Raw genomic sequence first — 12,602 nt, 5'->3', positions numbered from 1 at the left:
CCTTATTTCATCCACTCAAGAGGAAGTCCCACTGAAATTAATGGGGTTTCCTCCCACATAAGCAACAGTATTTCTTGCAAGCAGACTTGCTGAATTGCAAGTGCCCACTAGAGGGCAGTGCTTCCTTGTATAAGTCAAAAGGTTTGACAGGAACTGTCTACAAAAGGAGTGTTACCAAAAGGGCTGTTTTGTTTAGGGGAATTATTACACTGCCCTTAATGGAACATCAGGACCTTAGGCTGGATAACAAGATGGTGCAATGCAGAGAAATTCCCTTTTGCTTAAAGAGAAGACCAAGAGTAAGATAACTTTCAATAAAAGATTATGGTTTTATTACAGAAGAACAAAGGTAAAAATAATGCACATGGAGAAATGATAAAGATACGTTTCCTGGTCCTAATAACTGAATACAGTGTACAGCTTTCGTGGTGGTTGAATGTAACCTAGCTTTCTTGGTGGTGCATCCGAGAAATCAGAAGAGAAAGGGGTTGTAGGGAAGGATTTTATCCCTGAAGTCTGAATGGGGATCTGGATGTAGATGTCAGTTATCACACAGGCCCACAAAATTGAGGGTCAGAAAAGTTTCCCCCAAACTTTACGGTGGTTTGATATGAATTTGGGGTGCCGATTCCAAAAATGTCATCCGTTTTGCCCTATCACGTCTATTTTTGGAGATATAGCATAGCCTCTTTAGTGAATGGTTCAAGCAGCTTCCTCATGAGGAAGCCATGGTGTCGGCTTCCCCATGAGGAAGCTCTTTGAACCATTCACTAAAGAGGCTATACTATATCTCCAAAAATAGACATGATAGGGCAAAATAGATGTCGTTTTTGGAATCGGCACCCGAAATATACCCAAGAATTGGTGTAACGTATAAGGAAGCAAAATTTGTGTTGGCCTGTGTAAGCAAACGTCTATCAGGGAGTAGATGGCTGGCTTCTTAGAAAGAGGAATTTAACAAAGACTGTGTGGGAAAATGCAGGATGTAGGTACAATACAGTGAATCAGAAACATAATTTTGCCACACCAAAATTATGGAAGGCAGTTCAAGTTTGCATACAGTAATGCAGGAAAGGCTTAAAGGGTGATTGGGTTAAGACACAAGAATTCCTCCCATTGTGTGTGTGTGTGTGTGTGTGTGTGTGTGTGTGTGTGTGTGTGTGTAAACTAACAGTGAGCTTGTGGCTTGTCCAAAGTCCTGGGAATGTGGCCTGTATGCTGGGAGAACAGTTTGCATGATATTATAGTCCATAATAGCATATCCAGGTATAGAAAGTGAAAATCACAGCTAAAAGGCAAAAAGGGGGATTTTCATGTAACAGGAGAAGGCAGTTAAAATACTTTTACTTCCCTAAATCTCCTCACTGCTACTCAAGTATCTCCCCTCCTTGAATTAATTGCCCAGTGTGGAATTAATCTATGTGGAATGCCTTGCCACAGGATGCTATGATAGCACTTGGCCTAGATGACTTTAAAAGGGAATTTGACAGATTTATGGAGGAAAAGTCAGTATACAGTTACAAGCCATGATGACGGCAGGCAACCTCTGTTTGAGAGGGAGCCTATCTCTGACATGCCAGGTGCAAGGGATGGCACCAGGATGCAAGTATCGAGTTGTCTTGTGGGCTCCCTGGGGCATCTGGTGGGCTACTGTGAGATATAGGAAGCTGGACTAAATGGACCTATAGCCTGATCCAGCAGGGCACTTATGTTCTTAATTGCTAGATATACTTCCTGCGAAGATCTTTTAAAAACATCAGGACTCGCACACTGCCCTCAAAGCCCTACTTCCCAGGAGTATTCCTCAATAAAGGGAGAAAAAATGCAGTCTGCACATGCTCAGTCTCACTTTAATTTTCTATATTTTATATTTGGTCAGAGAGGGAGAATTCAAGAACTCCAGACTCGCTACATAACTACAGATCCCAAGGACAAGACAATGCAAAAGATGGTTAAAAACAGACTCTGATAGACATGGCCTAAGACAGACACTGCAACACTAGCGTATGTCCCCCAAGGTGCTGCTTGTTTTACATTTATATTTATTATATTTATTAATATTTCTATCCTGCCTTTCCATGACTCAGGAAGGAGCCATTGCTCAGTGGTTGAACCTGGTTTTAACTCCAGCATCTCTAGGGAAGGCAGAGAAAAATTCCAATTAGAAACCCTGAAGAGCCACTATTAGTCAGTGTCCAAGATACAGAGCTTAAGAACATAAGAACAGCCCCACTGGATCAGGCCAAAGGCCCATCTAGTCCAGCTTCCTGTATCTCACAGCGGCCCACCAAATGCCCCAGGGAGCACACTAGATAACAAGAGACCTGCAAGGCTTCCTGGGAATTGTAGTTAAGAACATAAGAACAGCCCCACTGGATCAGGCCATAGGCCCATCTAGTCCAGCTTCCTGTATCTCACAGCAGCCCACCAAATGCCCCAGGGAGCACACCAGATAACAAGAGACCTCATCCTGGTGCCCTCCCTTGCATCTGGCATTCTGACATAACCCATTTCTAAAATCAGGAGGTTGCGCATACACATCATGGCTTGTACCCCGTAATGGATTTTTCCTCCAGAAACTTGTCCAATCCCCTTTTAAAGGCGTCCAGGCCAGACGCCAGCACCAGCTTGATGGACCGAAGTGCTGAGGCTACAATCCTATACCCACTTTCCTGGGAGTAAGCCCCGTTGAATATAAAGGGACTTACTTCTGAGTAGACATGCATAGGATTGGGCTCTGAGTCTATAGGTGGCATCTCCCCAGCTTCCACACTTCAAGATGCTTCTTTGCTGGCGAATCCTCTTTTACTTGTGCTCAAAGCTGTAATCTTTGCTAGCTAGGAAAGTGTACCACTCTCACTGTCTACTGCCTCCGTGGCTAGCATGCAATGAATGCTGTATCAAATATCCTGGGAGCTTTTCGACTTGGACTAAACAAAGTTGTTCGCAACAGCAAAGAAGGTTCCTTAGCCCTGACCGCCCTCACCAACTCAATGGCTAAATTCAATCAAGAAATCCATGGTAGTGAAAGAACTGGTCTTGTAGCGGGAACCATTTAGGAACAGGGTTGAACATTCAAGAGAAAATTCCTTGATGAGCTCACCCCACAAACGATGGCATATGTTCCATTGGACGCATTGAGTCCTTGTTTGTTCCCCATCTGGCTGCATTGCTCTTGGGGTCTTTTTGGGACCCACCGCTGTTGTGTGTGGCACCCCATTCCCCCCACGACTCCGCTATACTAAAGCACTGTTACCCTGCACATGCCCAATCTTGTCTGATCTTGGAAGCTAAGCAGGGTCAGGCCTGGTTAGTACTTGGATGGGAGACCGCCTGGGAATACTGGGTGCTGTAGGCTTATACCATAGTCTTTCCAGACTGAAGGTTGCCAACCATCTCCCTATACTGAACACTATCTCCCGACCTTGTCTGATCTTGGAAGCTAAGCAGGGTCAGGCCTGGTTAGTACTTGGATGGGAGACCGCCTGGGAATACTGGGTGCTGTAGGCTTATACCATAGTCTTTCCAGACTGAAGGTTGCCAACCATCTCCCTATACTGAACACTATCTCCCGATCTTGTCTGATCTTGGAAGCTAAGCAGGGTCAGGCCTGGTTAGTACTTGGATGGGAGACCGCCTGGGAATACTGGGTGCTGTAGGCTTATACCATAGTCTTTCCAGACTGAAGGTTGCCAACCATCTCCCTATACTGAACACTATCTCCCGATCTTGTCTGATCTTGGAAGCTAAGCAGGGTCAGGCCTGGTTAGTACTTGGATGGGAGACCGCCTGGGAATACCGGGTGCTGTAGGCTTATACCATAGTCTTTCCAGACTGAAGGTTGCCAACCACCAGCACCCATGGTTGGTACCTGACCCCCTCCCTTCCAGTCTTTTTCTTTCTTCTTCCCACCTTCCTTCCCTGAGCATAACCTACAAACTGCATCTCCAGCATCCACTGAGCAGGGACCCTTGAATGCAGAGCTGCTACGCCAACTGCTTCTGCCCAGCTTTTCTTTGGTGAGCTGCCTTGTATTGTACCCCCTTCCTCGGGGAAAGCAGCCTTGGCTCCCTTTCCTGCACCTCTCCTTAGAACTAGCGACAGCAATTTAGGAGACTGGTCGATTTAGGAGTCTTGGCCACTGAGCGTCAGGTCTTCTGCGGTGCTTTGCACCTAGCTCAGCACAGACAGATTTGTAACTTAGGTCCTTTTGCAAAGCCTAACCATTAACCCACAAAGCCCCCTCTGTTTTTCTCTCGTGGGTGCAGTCAAACTGACAACACATTGCATGCCTTTACAGTGGCGTCACTAGGATTTGCGTCACCCGGTAAGGGAGGCCAGTGCTTCAACCCTATGATGGACCCCCTTCCATGCAGTGAGCAGGGCAATGCCCTGGGCAGTGGGCCTGGGCATATATCATTGCCCTGCCCCTGCTGGTTTTTTGGCTATAACTGTTGATAGAATAGAGATATTTCAGCACAGTTTGTTTCGCTGCATTGTGCATGAAATTACACATCAAATGATATATAGCATGATGGTATTATTTGAAAGTACCAAGATTTTAAAAATTTTGGCCAATAGTGGTGTCACCTCCCCCCCCATGCATCTGGTGCGGTCAGCATCTCCCGCACCCCCCCTAGCAATGCTATTGTGCCTCTGTCATTTTCTTCCTTGGTGTGAGAGCTTTGTATGGGCATGTGGGAGCCCAGGACTCTGAGATTGCAATCCTATGCACACTTATCTGGAAGTAAACACCAGTGAAATCCATTGGACTGATTTCTGAATAGACATGCATAAGATTGCACTATAGTCTGTTGTTTATGTTTACCCTGCACCTGCTTGATCTCATTTGAACTTGAAAGCTAAGCAGGGTCAGGTCTGGTTAGTACTTGGATGGGAGACCACCTGGGAATAGCAGGTGCTGTAGGCTTATACCATGATCTCGGAAGCTAAGCAGGGTCAGGCCTGGTTAGTACTTGGATGGGAGACCGCCTGGGAATACCGCGTGCTGTAGGCTTATACCATGATCTTGGAAGCTAAGCAGGGTCAGGCCTGGTTAGTACTTGGATGGGAGACCGCCTGGGAATACCGGGTGCTGTAGGCTTATACCATGATCTCGGAAGCTAAGCAGGGTCAGGCCTGGTTAGTACTTGGATGGGAGACCGCCTGGGAATACCGGGTGCTGTAGGCTTATACCATGATCTCGGAAGCTAAGCAGGGTCAGGCCTGGTTAGTACTTGGATGGGAGACCGCCTGGGAATACCGCGTGCTGTAGGCTTATACCATAGTCTTTCGAGCCTGAAGGTTGCCAACCTAGTCCTATTAATACATTGCATTGCTTTTTGATTGTGCCTCCCTACTACTGTATTATTATAACTACAATAAAAGTTTTGCTTCATCTTGACCCTCACCTCCCTCCTCCTTCTATACCAATCCACTGAGTTGAGCCGTTGGCCACCACACTCAGTCCCGGCACTCATAACAGATTTCCCTCCCGAGCACATGTTACACGTGTTCTGAAAAGCACAGCCAGTTACAAGGATCAAACCCTAGCAGTCCTCAAAATCAGACTAAAAAGGCATATTATAAAGTGAAAAAGATATTTTATTTCATTGCTCGACTTTTACACACACAAATGCACAGTAACATAGGATGAAGCGATTTCTCTCTCTTCACATTCCAGCAGAAGAACCTTCTTCAACTAGATTAGTCAGAAATGCTAGAACCAGCTAGAGGTTAATAGTTTGGATGTTTGGGAGTTTTTTAATGGGCCAATATAAGGGACAGTCAGCCCAATCCTATGCATGTCTACTCAGAAGTCAGTCCCATTTGAGTCGATGGGGCTTACTTCCAGGAAAGCGTGGATAGGATTGGGCTGAGTGTCCCCTAAAGCTAACAAATGAACAGTATTCTTCAGTTTCATTCACCCTCACAGTACCTGCCATTGCAATAACATAACACAGATTTTGAAGGATTTTTCTAGAAAGCATCTGATTGGTCTACTAAAGTAAAATCAAACAGACTGAACTGTTGTAGCCCTGGAATTCTTAGAACTGTAGTGCTGGAAGGAGACTTGACCAGAGCCGTTCTAGAGCACAGGTTGCCGGACAAATATAAGGTGAGGTTGGGCTAACAACTGGGTACTGGCCAGGGGTGAAGAAGATACTAAACCCATTTCTCCCTGCCTCACCAGAGCTGCTTGTCTTCCAATCGGGCTTTGAGACCCAAAGAAAGTTAGGAGAAAACTTTCAGGGAGAAGTATGTCAGCAGCAGAATGATTTAGCACCATTTGTTTGATTACCACATCAATTCTGCATTTCTTGGACTTTATTCACGTGGGGGCATCCTGCCACCGCATTTGTAAGCCAGCCCTTGAGAGTTCCAAAAGACTTCCCAAAACCCACCCCTGAACTGATGAAACTTTTAGAGGATTCTGTGCAGTGAAGTCGCAGCTGTGAAACTGGTTTCATACTGGCTTCAACTGTATAGTATTCAATGTGTCTACAAAGAATCTGAAAGTGACAAATTGTTCCCCTAAGGTTTGAACCATGTCATAACGCCATTCAAGCATATCTCTTCATAGGTTCCAGAAGCAGAAGCACGGATGCCACAATTTGCCCACAGAGAAAGTGAGGCTGAACACACACAATGAGGGTTATCTCCCCCCCCCCAACTTATTAGAATTAAAAACAGAAAGTAGCAAGTTGCATTTCACATTCTGGACTTCTGAGTCATCCATCCTTTGTCTTCCAAGACCCTTTCAAGCTTCCAGTCGTTTCAAGAGCTTGTTTCATTTCTGTTGCAAACAAAACATAGAGTAAGAGTGAAGAAATGATGCACCAGGAGCTCCACCATTAATAATTATTATTTCAAAAGGATTAATATAGCAGACATCTCTTTACACGTCAGCTACATTCAACTGATCCATATAATTTAATTTTTCAGTTCATTTGCAGAGTCATTTATACATAAGGACCCTCCCATAAGGACTCTCCCATATTTTCCTTAGCCATTTCTCATCTGAGCTCAGGATGGTATATACAGTTTCTCTCTTTCTTTTGTCTTCACAACAACCCTGTGAGGTAGGCAAGTCTGAGAAGGAGAGTGACTGGCCCAAGGTCACCCAGGATGCTTTGTGGCTGAACAGGGGTCTGAACCTGGATCTTCCAGGTCTAATTCCTGGACCAAACACACCATCCTAAGTTCTTCCAATTAGTAGCTAGGAATATCAATATTGCTGATATTATCAGTCATTTTGCACTCATATATCTAAATTCAGAGTCTTGGTTTTCCCAAATAACCAACAGTGGCAACTCAGCCCCCGTTGATCTGATAACCGATCAGATAATATGTTTTCAAAAGATGCTTTGAACCTTCACACATGCCCACCAGAGATGTTTAAAATCTACATTCTGTTAATCACATCTCCAACAATTTGCTTGCCCAATTTTATACTGGAGCTGTTTTGAGCTCCTGCAGAACTTGTGACCCACTAAGCTGACTGGAACCCATTGGGGTGAGATGAACTTCCTGTTTTGACCATCTGCATTGTCAAGCATCTGGCTGGCCACATTACATTGCCAGTGCATTAAAAGTTGCCTTGCTTTCTTCTACAGCAGGAAACACCACATCTCAAGGTCCAAGTAGAGTTATACTAACCACATCTCTGAGTCTAAGGCTACAATCCTTTACATGCTTTCCTGGAAGTAAGCCCAATTGAACACAATGGAACTTGCTACTGAGTAGACAGGCATAGTATTGTGCTGTAACTCTCTCTTTCAGGACTCAGCAGAGTTTACCCTTCTCCTAACATCAAGAACTTCTGCTTTTCCTTGATCTTGCCACCAGCAGCCAGTAATGTGGAGAAATAGAATACTGTGACATTGGGTCACTTCTATGCATAACCGGGAAGGAACGAGGGCAGTGGAATTCATGGTAAGATGTAATACTTTGACACTTCTTAATCACTTCCTACTCATTTCCCTTAAGTTTACAAAATGCTTTATATAGTTAGCGAGGCTGAGTAGGAACCAGCACTCCCCATGGACTCCACCTCCACTGCCCTTCAGGGACAGCTGGTAGTTCTACATCAGGAGCCGCTTTGCTGGCCACTGCTGGGGGGAACCATGCATGACTGAGCACATAATGTGCACTCAGGAGGCCCAAGTGTTAAACTTTAGGCACCTTCAGTTAGAAAGATCTCAGGTAGCAGGGCTGGAAAAATCTCTGCCCGAGACTCTGGGAGAGCTACTATACATAATAGGAGGCTATGCTGGTCAGAATGGCTGACCAAAACAGGAGGGATGAGAGCTCAATATTGAACTTACCTGATCTGCATTGTCTTCATTAGACGTTCCACCCATCTCATCTTGGGGTTAACGCAGATGGGGTTCTGTTTCCATTTTTTTAATGTGACTCTAGAAAATAAGCAGATGTGAAGACGTCACTATTTACAACCAATGGTTTGAGTGAAACACAGAAGCTGAGCTGGGAAGCTCAAGAATACATCAGAAGAGTGTTAATTTGTTAACCTAGTTACAATTTCTTCAGCTCTCCCTTGACAGGCTCCCAGTACTTCTTGGTTCCCAAACATTTCAGTGCCGCGACCCACCTTCTCCTGCGCGATGGGTTGAAACACAGTGCTCCTTCTTGCACCACAAAGTCCCTTCTTGGGAAGCCTAGAAGCGACTTCTGGGTTGTGCTGGGCTGCGACCCACTCTGTTGACCTCTGTGGGCCTCAGAAGTGCGGGCCTCAGAATGGCCTGCAAACCAGGAGTTTGCAAACCGAAAGTCACCTCTGGTCACTGCTGTGGGCTGTTCTGAGGTCCGTGGAGGCTAACAGAGTGGGTTGCCAGTCTGGTGCAACCTAGAAGAGGCCCCGGGGCGTCCCAAGGAGGCTTTGCAGTGCAAGAAGGAACATCGCATTGTGGCCCAGCACATGGGTTCACAACCCACCACACATTGGGTCGCAACCCACCAGTGGGTCATGACCCACAGTTTGAGAAACTCTAGTATAAAGTGTTATTTATCTTGAGTACTTTTACCCCCCCCCCCCAGATGAACTCAAGAATGAGGAAGATCTCACACCCTCATTAAAAGAGCTGGATCTTTTCAGATATTGGCAACTTGATTGAAAGAAGGAGGGATTCGGTCAAACAGCTGAAGGGTGGAGAGAGCCCATTCGGCTGAATTTTTTAATGACAAAACAAGGTCATCATAGATCTTACATTTCCTGAGAAGGGTCCCACAGAAAACAGATAGAAAGCACTGGAAAAAACAGCAGACAAAACAAAACATTGGAGACTGGCAAGTAGGGGAACACCACTGAATGGGACACTTGCTTATTGCATCTCCTCAGGACTGAAACGAAACTGTCTTGGACTGGAGAAATAAAAACAGTAGCCTGCAGAGAGGAAATGAGTGAGAAACAGAGTGATTTGCACCAGGATTCCAATGCAGCCGTGATTCACTGAAATCAATGGGATTTATGCAACCAACATCAATGGGTTTAGTTACAAATCACTGGAGCTGGATGGGGGCCCACAGGAACTACGCTGAACACATAAAACGTATTACAGGTGTGCGCTGCTTAACAACTGTTTGCTTAACAACGGACCGCATATATAATGACGGTCAAAGCACAATAAAGATGCTCTTAATGAGGCAATTGTGTCTCCCACAGCCTGTAGCAGAGTGTCTGTTTACACAACAGAGAGGCTCTTAATGCAAAGAAGAGGCAATCTATCTCCAGTAGCCGGTGCAGCCAGCTACCGTCTCGCAGGGAGCGTCAACAACAGCAATAGATTGGGCTGAATGTTCACTTAATGACCTAATCATTTAACAAGGATCAGAGAATGCATCCCCCAATTATTAAGTGGTGCAAACCTGTATTTACATGCTGGAAAACACAAACAAAAATAAATTAAAGACACCCTCAGCCCAGGAATTTTGGAACCTGTTCTTGGCTCCTTGCTCCAGGAAGCACATTTAAGGTCACTTACATGATTTCAGGATGTCGGCAGGAAATTCCAGGTGGGTAAATCATAATGCTGTCCAATTTTTCAGGACGGAAGTAGACAGAGATGGTTCTTTCACACCTGCAGCGTAATCGGCTCTCCGTCTCTACAAAGATTGCTATGGGGCAAGGTAAAAAGAAAAGGGAGGTCAAAAGACGCATGTGGTTGGAACGAGACCTTACCGAAGAGGTGAGGCTACCGCTGAAAGCACCTGTTAGCACAACCCATTTAGCGAGATGTAAAGCTGGAAAAGGTTGCATGAATCCTATTCAAGGCTGCAAAGAAAACAGAGAAGAAATTCACAAGCAAACCTTTGCCCAATTAGGACAGCAGGACTGTGGCAAGGTTATGACTTTGCTCCATGCTTATGAAAGCCATGCTCTTCCACCAGTGCTGCAGATACTGTTGGTGGTGCTTCACAATATGGCAGGCAGCATTTGGGCTCTGCCACAGGAACTGCCTGCCACTGCTCTGCCTGACCTGACCTGGCTGGAAGTAGTGCACAGGTAGCAAGATTGGGCAGCCTAGCCTTCAGAAGAGGCACCGGTTGGGCAAGAAGAGGCAGACAGCCCAGCAAGCAGAGAAGCCTCTACACAACAGCCCTTTCTTGTGGCAGTGCTGGCAAAACTGCTGCCTGCATAAAAAGACTGAAAACCCTTGGACAGAATACAAGTGGAGGGGGGGAGGATCATGAAAGAGAGTCCCATCGCATTACTTACTGGCAACACTGATGTGGCAGGCCACAAGCAGAGCAAGGAGAAGGACAACCCAGCGGGAGCCCATTCTGGCCAGAGTCAGCAGCAGCAGCAGCACTTGTCAAGGGGAAGTTCAGCCTCACACGCTTGCCTGCCTGCACTTCTGGTGGCCAAGAGGCATCTATTTATTTGATGAAGCCGCCCGCTACGTCACCAGCAAGGAACTATATTTAGGTGGCAAATATGCAAAGTTGCATCATCTTCGCCCCCCCCATACATTTCCCTGGGAATCGACAATGCTGAGTGGGCAATTCCATATATACCATTGCCACAGGACACTTGAAACAAGTGAATTGGACACATTATTAAAGGGTTGCAACTGCTTAGCAAATCAGTGCATTTTTCCCTGCATAATTTTTTATTTGCATTTTACACGTTCTTCATAACATCCTTTTGTACTTTATGGCCTACATACTCCAGACCAGTGGTTCTCCCACGTTTAGCACTGGGACCCACTTTTTCCAATGAGAATCTGTCGGGACCCACCAGAAGTGATGTCATGACTGGAAGTGACATCATCAAGCAGAACAATTTTTAACAATCCTAGGCTGCAATCCTACCCTCACTTACCCAGGAGTAAGTCCCATTTACTATAATTGTAAAAGCATATACAGAGTAGCCTGTTAAACATACAGATCTGTAACATGTCCCCAAATGGAGTCACATATCATGGTAGCATCAAGTCTAATATATTAAAAATAAAATATAGAAATGAATGGGGACCCGCCTGAAATTGGCTCGCGACCCACCTAGTGGGTCCCAACCCACAGTTTGAGAAACACTGCTTCAGGCTGTAGCGTATGAACATAAGAATATAAGAACATAAGAACAGCCCCACTGGATCAGGCCACAGGCGCATCTAGTCCAGCTTCCTGTATCTCACAGCGGCCCACCAAATGCCCCAGGGAGCACACCAGATAGCAAGAGACCTCATCCTGGTGCCTTCCCCTGCATCTGGCATTCTGACATAACCCATTTCTAAAATCAGGAGGTTGCGCATACACATCATGGCTTGTACCCCGTAATGGATTTTTCCTCCAGAAACTTGTCCAATCCCTTTTTAAAGGCGTCTAGGCTAGATGCTAGCACCACATCCTGTGGCAAGGAGTTCCACAGACCGACCACACGCTGAGTAAAGAAATATTTTCTTCTGTCTGTCCTAACCCGCCCAACACTCAATTTTAGTGGATGTCCCCTGGTTCTGGTATTATGTGAGAGTGTAAAGAGCATCTCCCTATCCACTCTGTCCATTCCCTGCATAATTTTGTATGTCTCAATCATGTCCCCCCTCAGGCGTCTCTTTTCTAGGCTGAAGAGGCCCAAACGCCGTAGCCTTTCCTCATAATGCATGTGCAGGTGTCTGTCCACGTGAGAATGGTTGGCGACCTTCGGTCTCGAAAGACTATGGTATAAGCCTACAGCACACGGTATTCCCAGGCGGTCTCCCATCCAAGTACTAACCAGGCCTGACCCTGCTTAGCTTCCAATGTATTTCTTTTAACATGCAATTCCCCCACTACCACCAATAAATAGCAGATACCTAAACACCCTGCTGACTTTGTGCCATTTAAACTGTGTTGGGAATCTGGCCTGGAGATGGGCAGCCTGCAAGACAGCAGCTCTCTGCAGAGTCACTGAAGGGACGACAACAAGCAACAAGCTAAGGTGTGTTGCCACTTTTTATATACAGAATCTTGAATGTGCCACTCCCAACTTATTTCAGACAGACATTCTCGGCTGGTTTTGCTGGCCCATGTGAGCTGCCAAGTCTCTGCTTGGCCATCTTCACTCACCCCGGGGCTTTGTCGTTCCCTTTCCGGGCTTTGTGCCA

General features: G+C 45.9%; 1 protein-coding gene and 1 pseudogene across 1 annotated transcript; one reads left to right on the top strand and one right to left on the bottom strand.

Annotated features, from left to right (window-relative positions):
- The first annotated feature begins 3,239 nt into the window (after positions 1 to 3,239).
- On the top strand, positions 3,240 to 3,358 carry LOC136656492 (5S ribosomal RNA; annotated as a pseudogene).
- A 2,258-nt stretch (positions 3,359 to 5,616) lies between these two features.
- CXCL13 (C-X-C motif chemokine ligand 13) lies at positions 5,617 to 10,848 on the bottom strand. Its single transcript, XM_066632717.1, has 4 exons — positions 10,736 to 10,848; positions 10,002 to 10,134; positions 8,328 to 8,417; positions 5,617 to 6,796 (listed from the first exon to the last, which is right to left on the bottom strand). Exons 1-4 carry the CDS (start codon positions 10,797 to 10,799, stop codon positions 6,778 to 6,780), a joined length of 306 nt encoding a protein of 101 aa, XP_066488814.1. The 5' UTR covers positions 10,800 to 10,848; the 3' UTR covers positions 5,617 to 6,777.
- Positions 10,849 to 12,602: the final 1,754 nt, after the last annotated feature.

The sequence above is a fragment of the Tiliqua scincoides genome, chromosome 6 (assembly GCF_035046505.1).
Source record: "Tiliqua scincoides isolate rTilSci1 chromosome 6, rTilSci1.hap2, whole genome shotgun sequence".
Taxonomy (NCBI): Eukaryota; Metazoa; Chordata; class Lepidosauria; order Squamata; family Scincidae; genus Tiliqua; species Tiliqua scincoides.
This window is presented reverse-complemented; position numbering and strand designations above follow the sequence as displayed.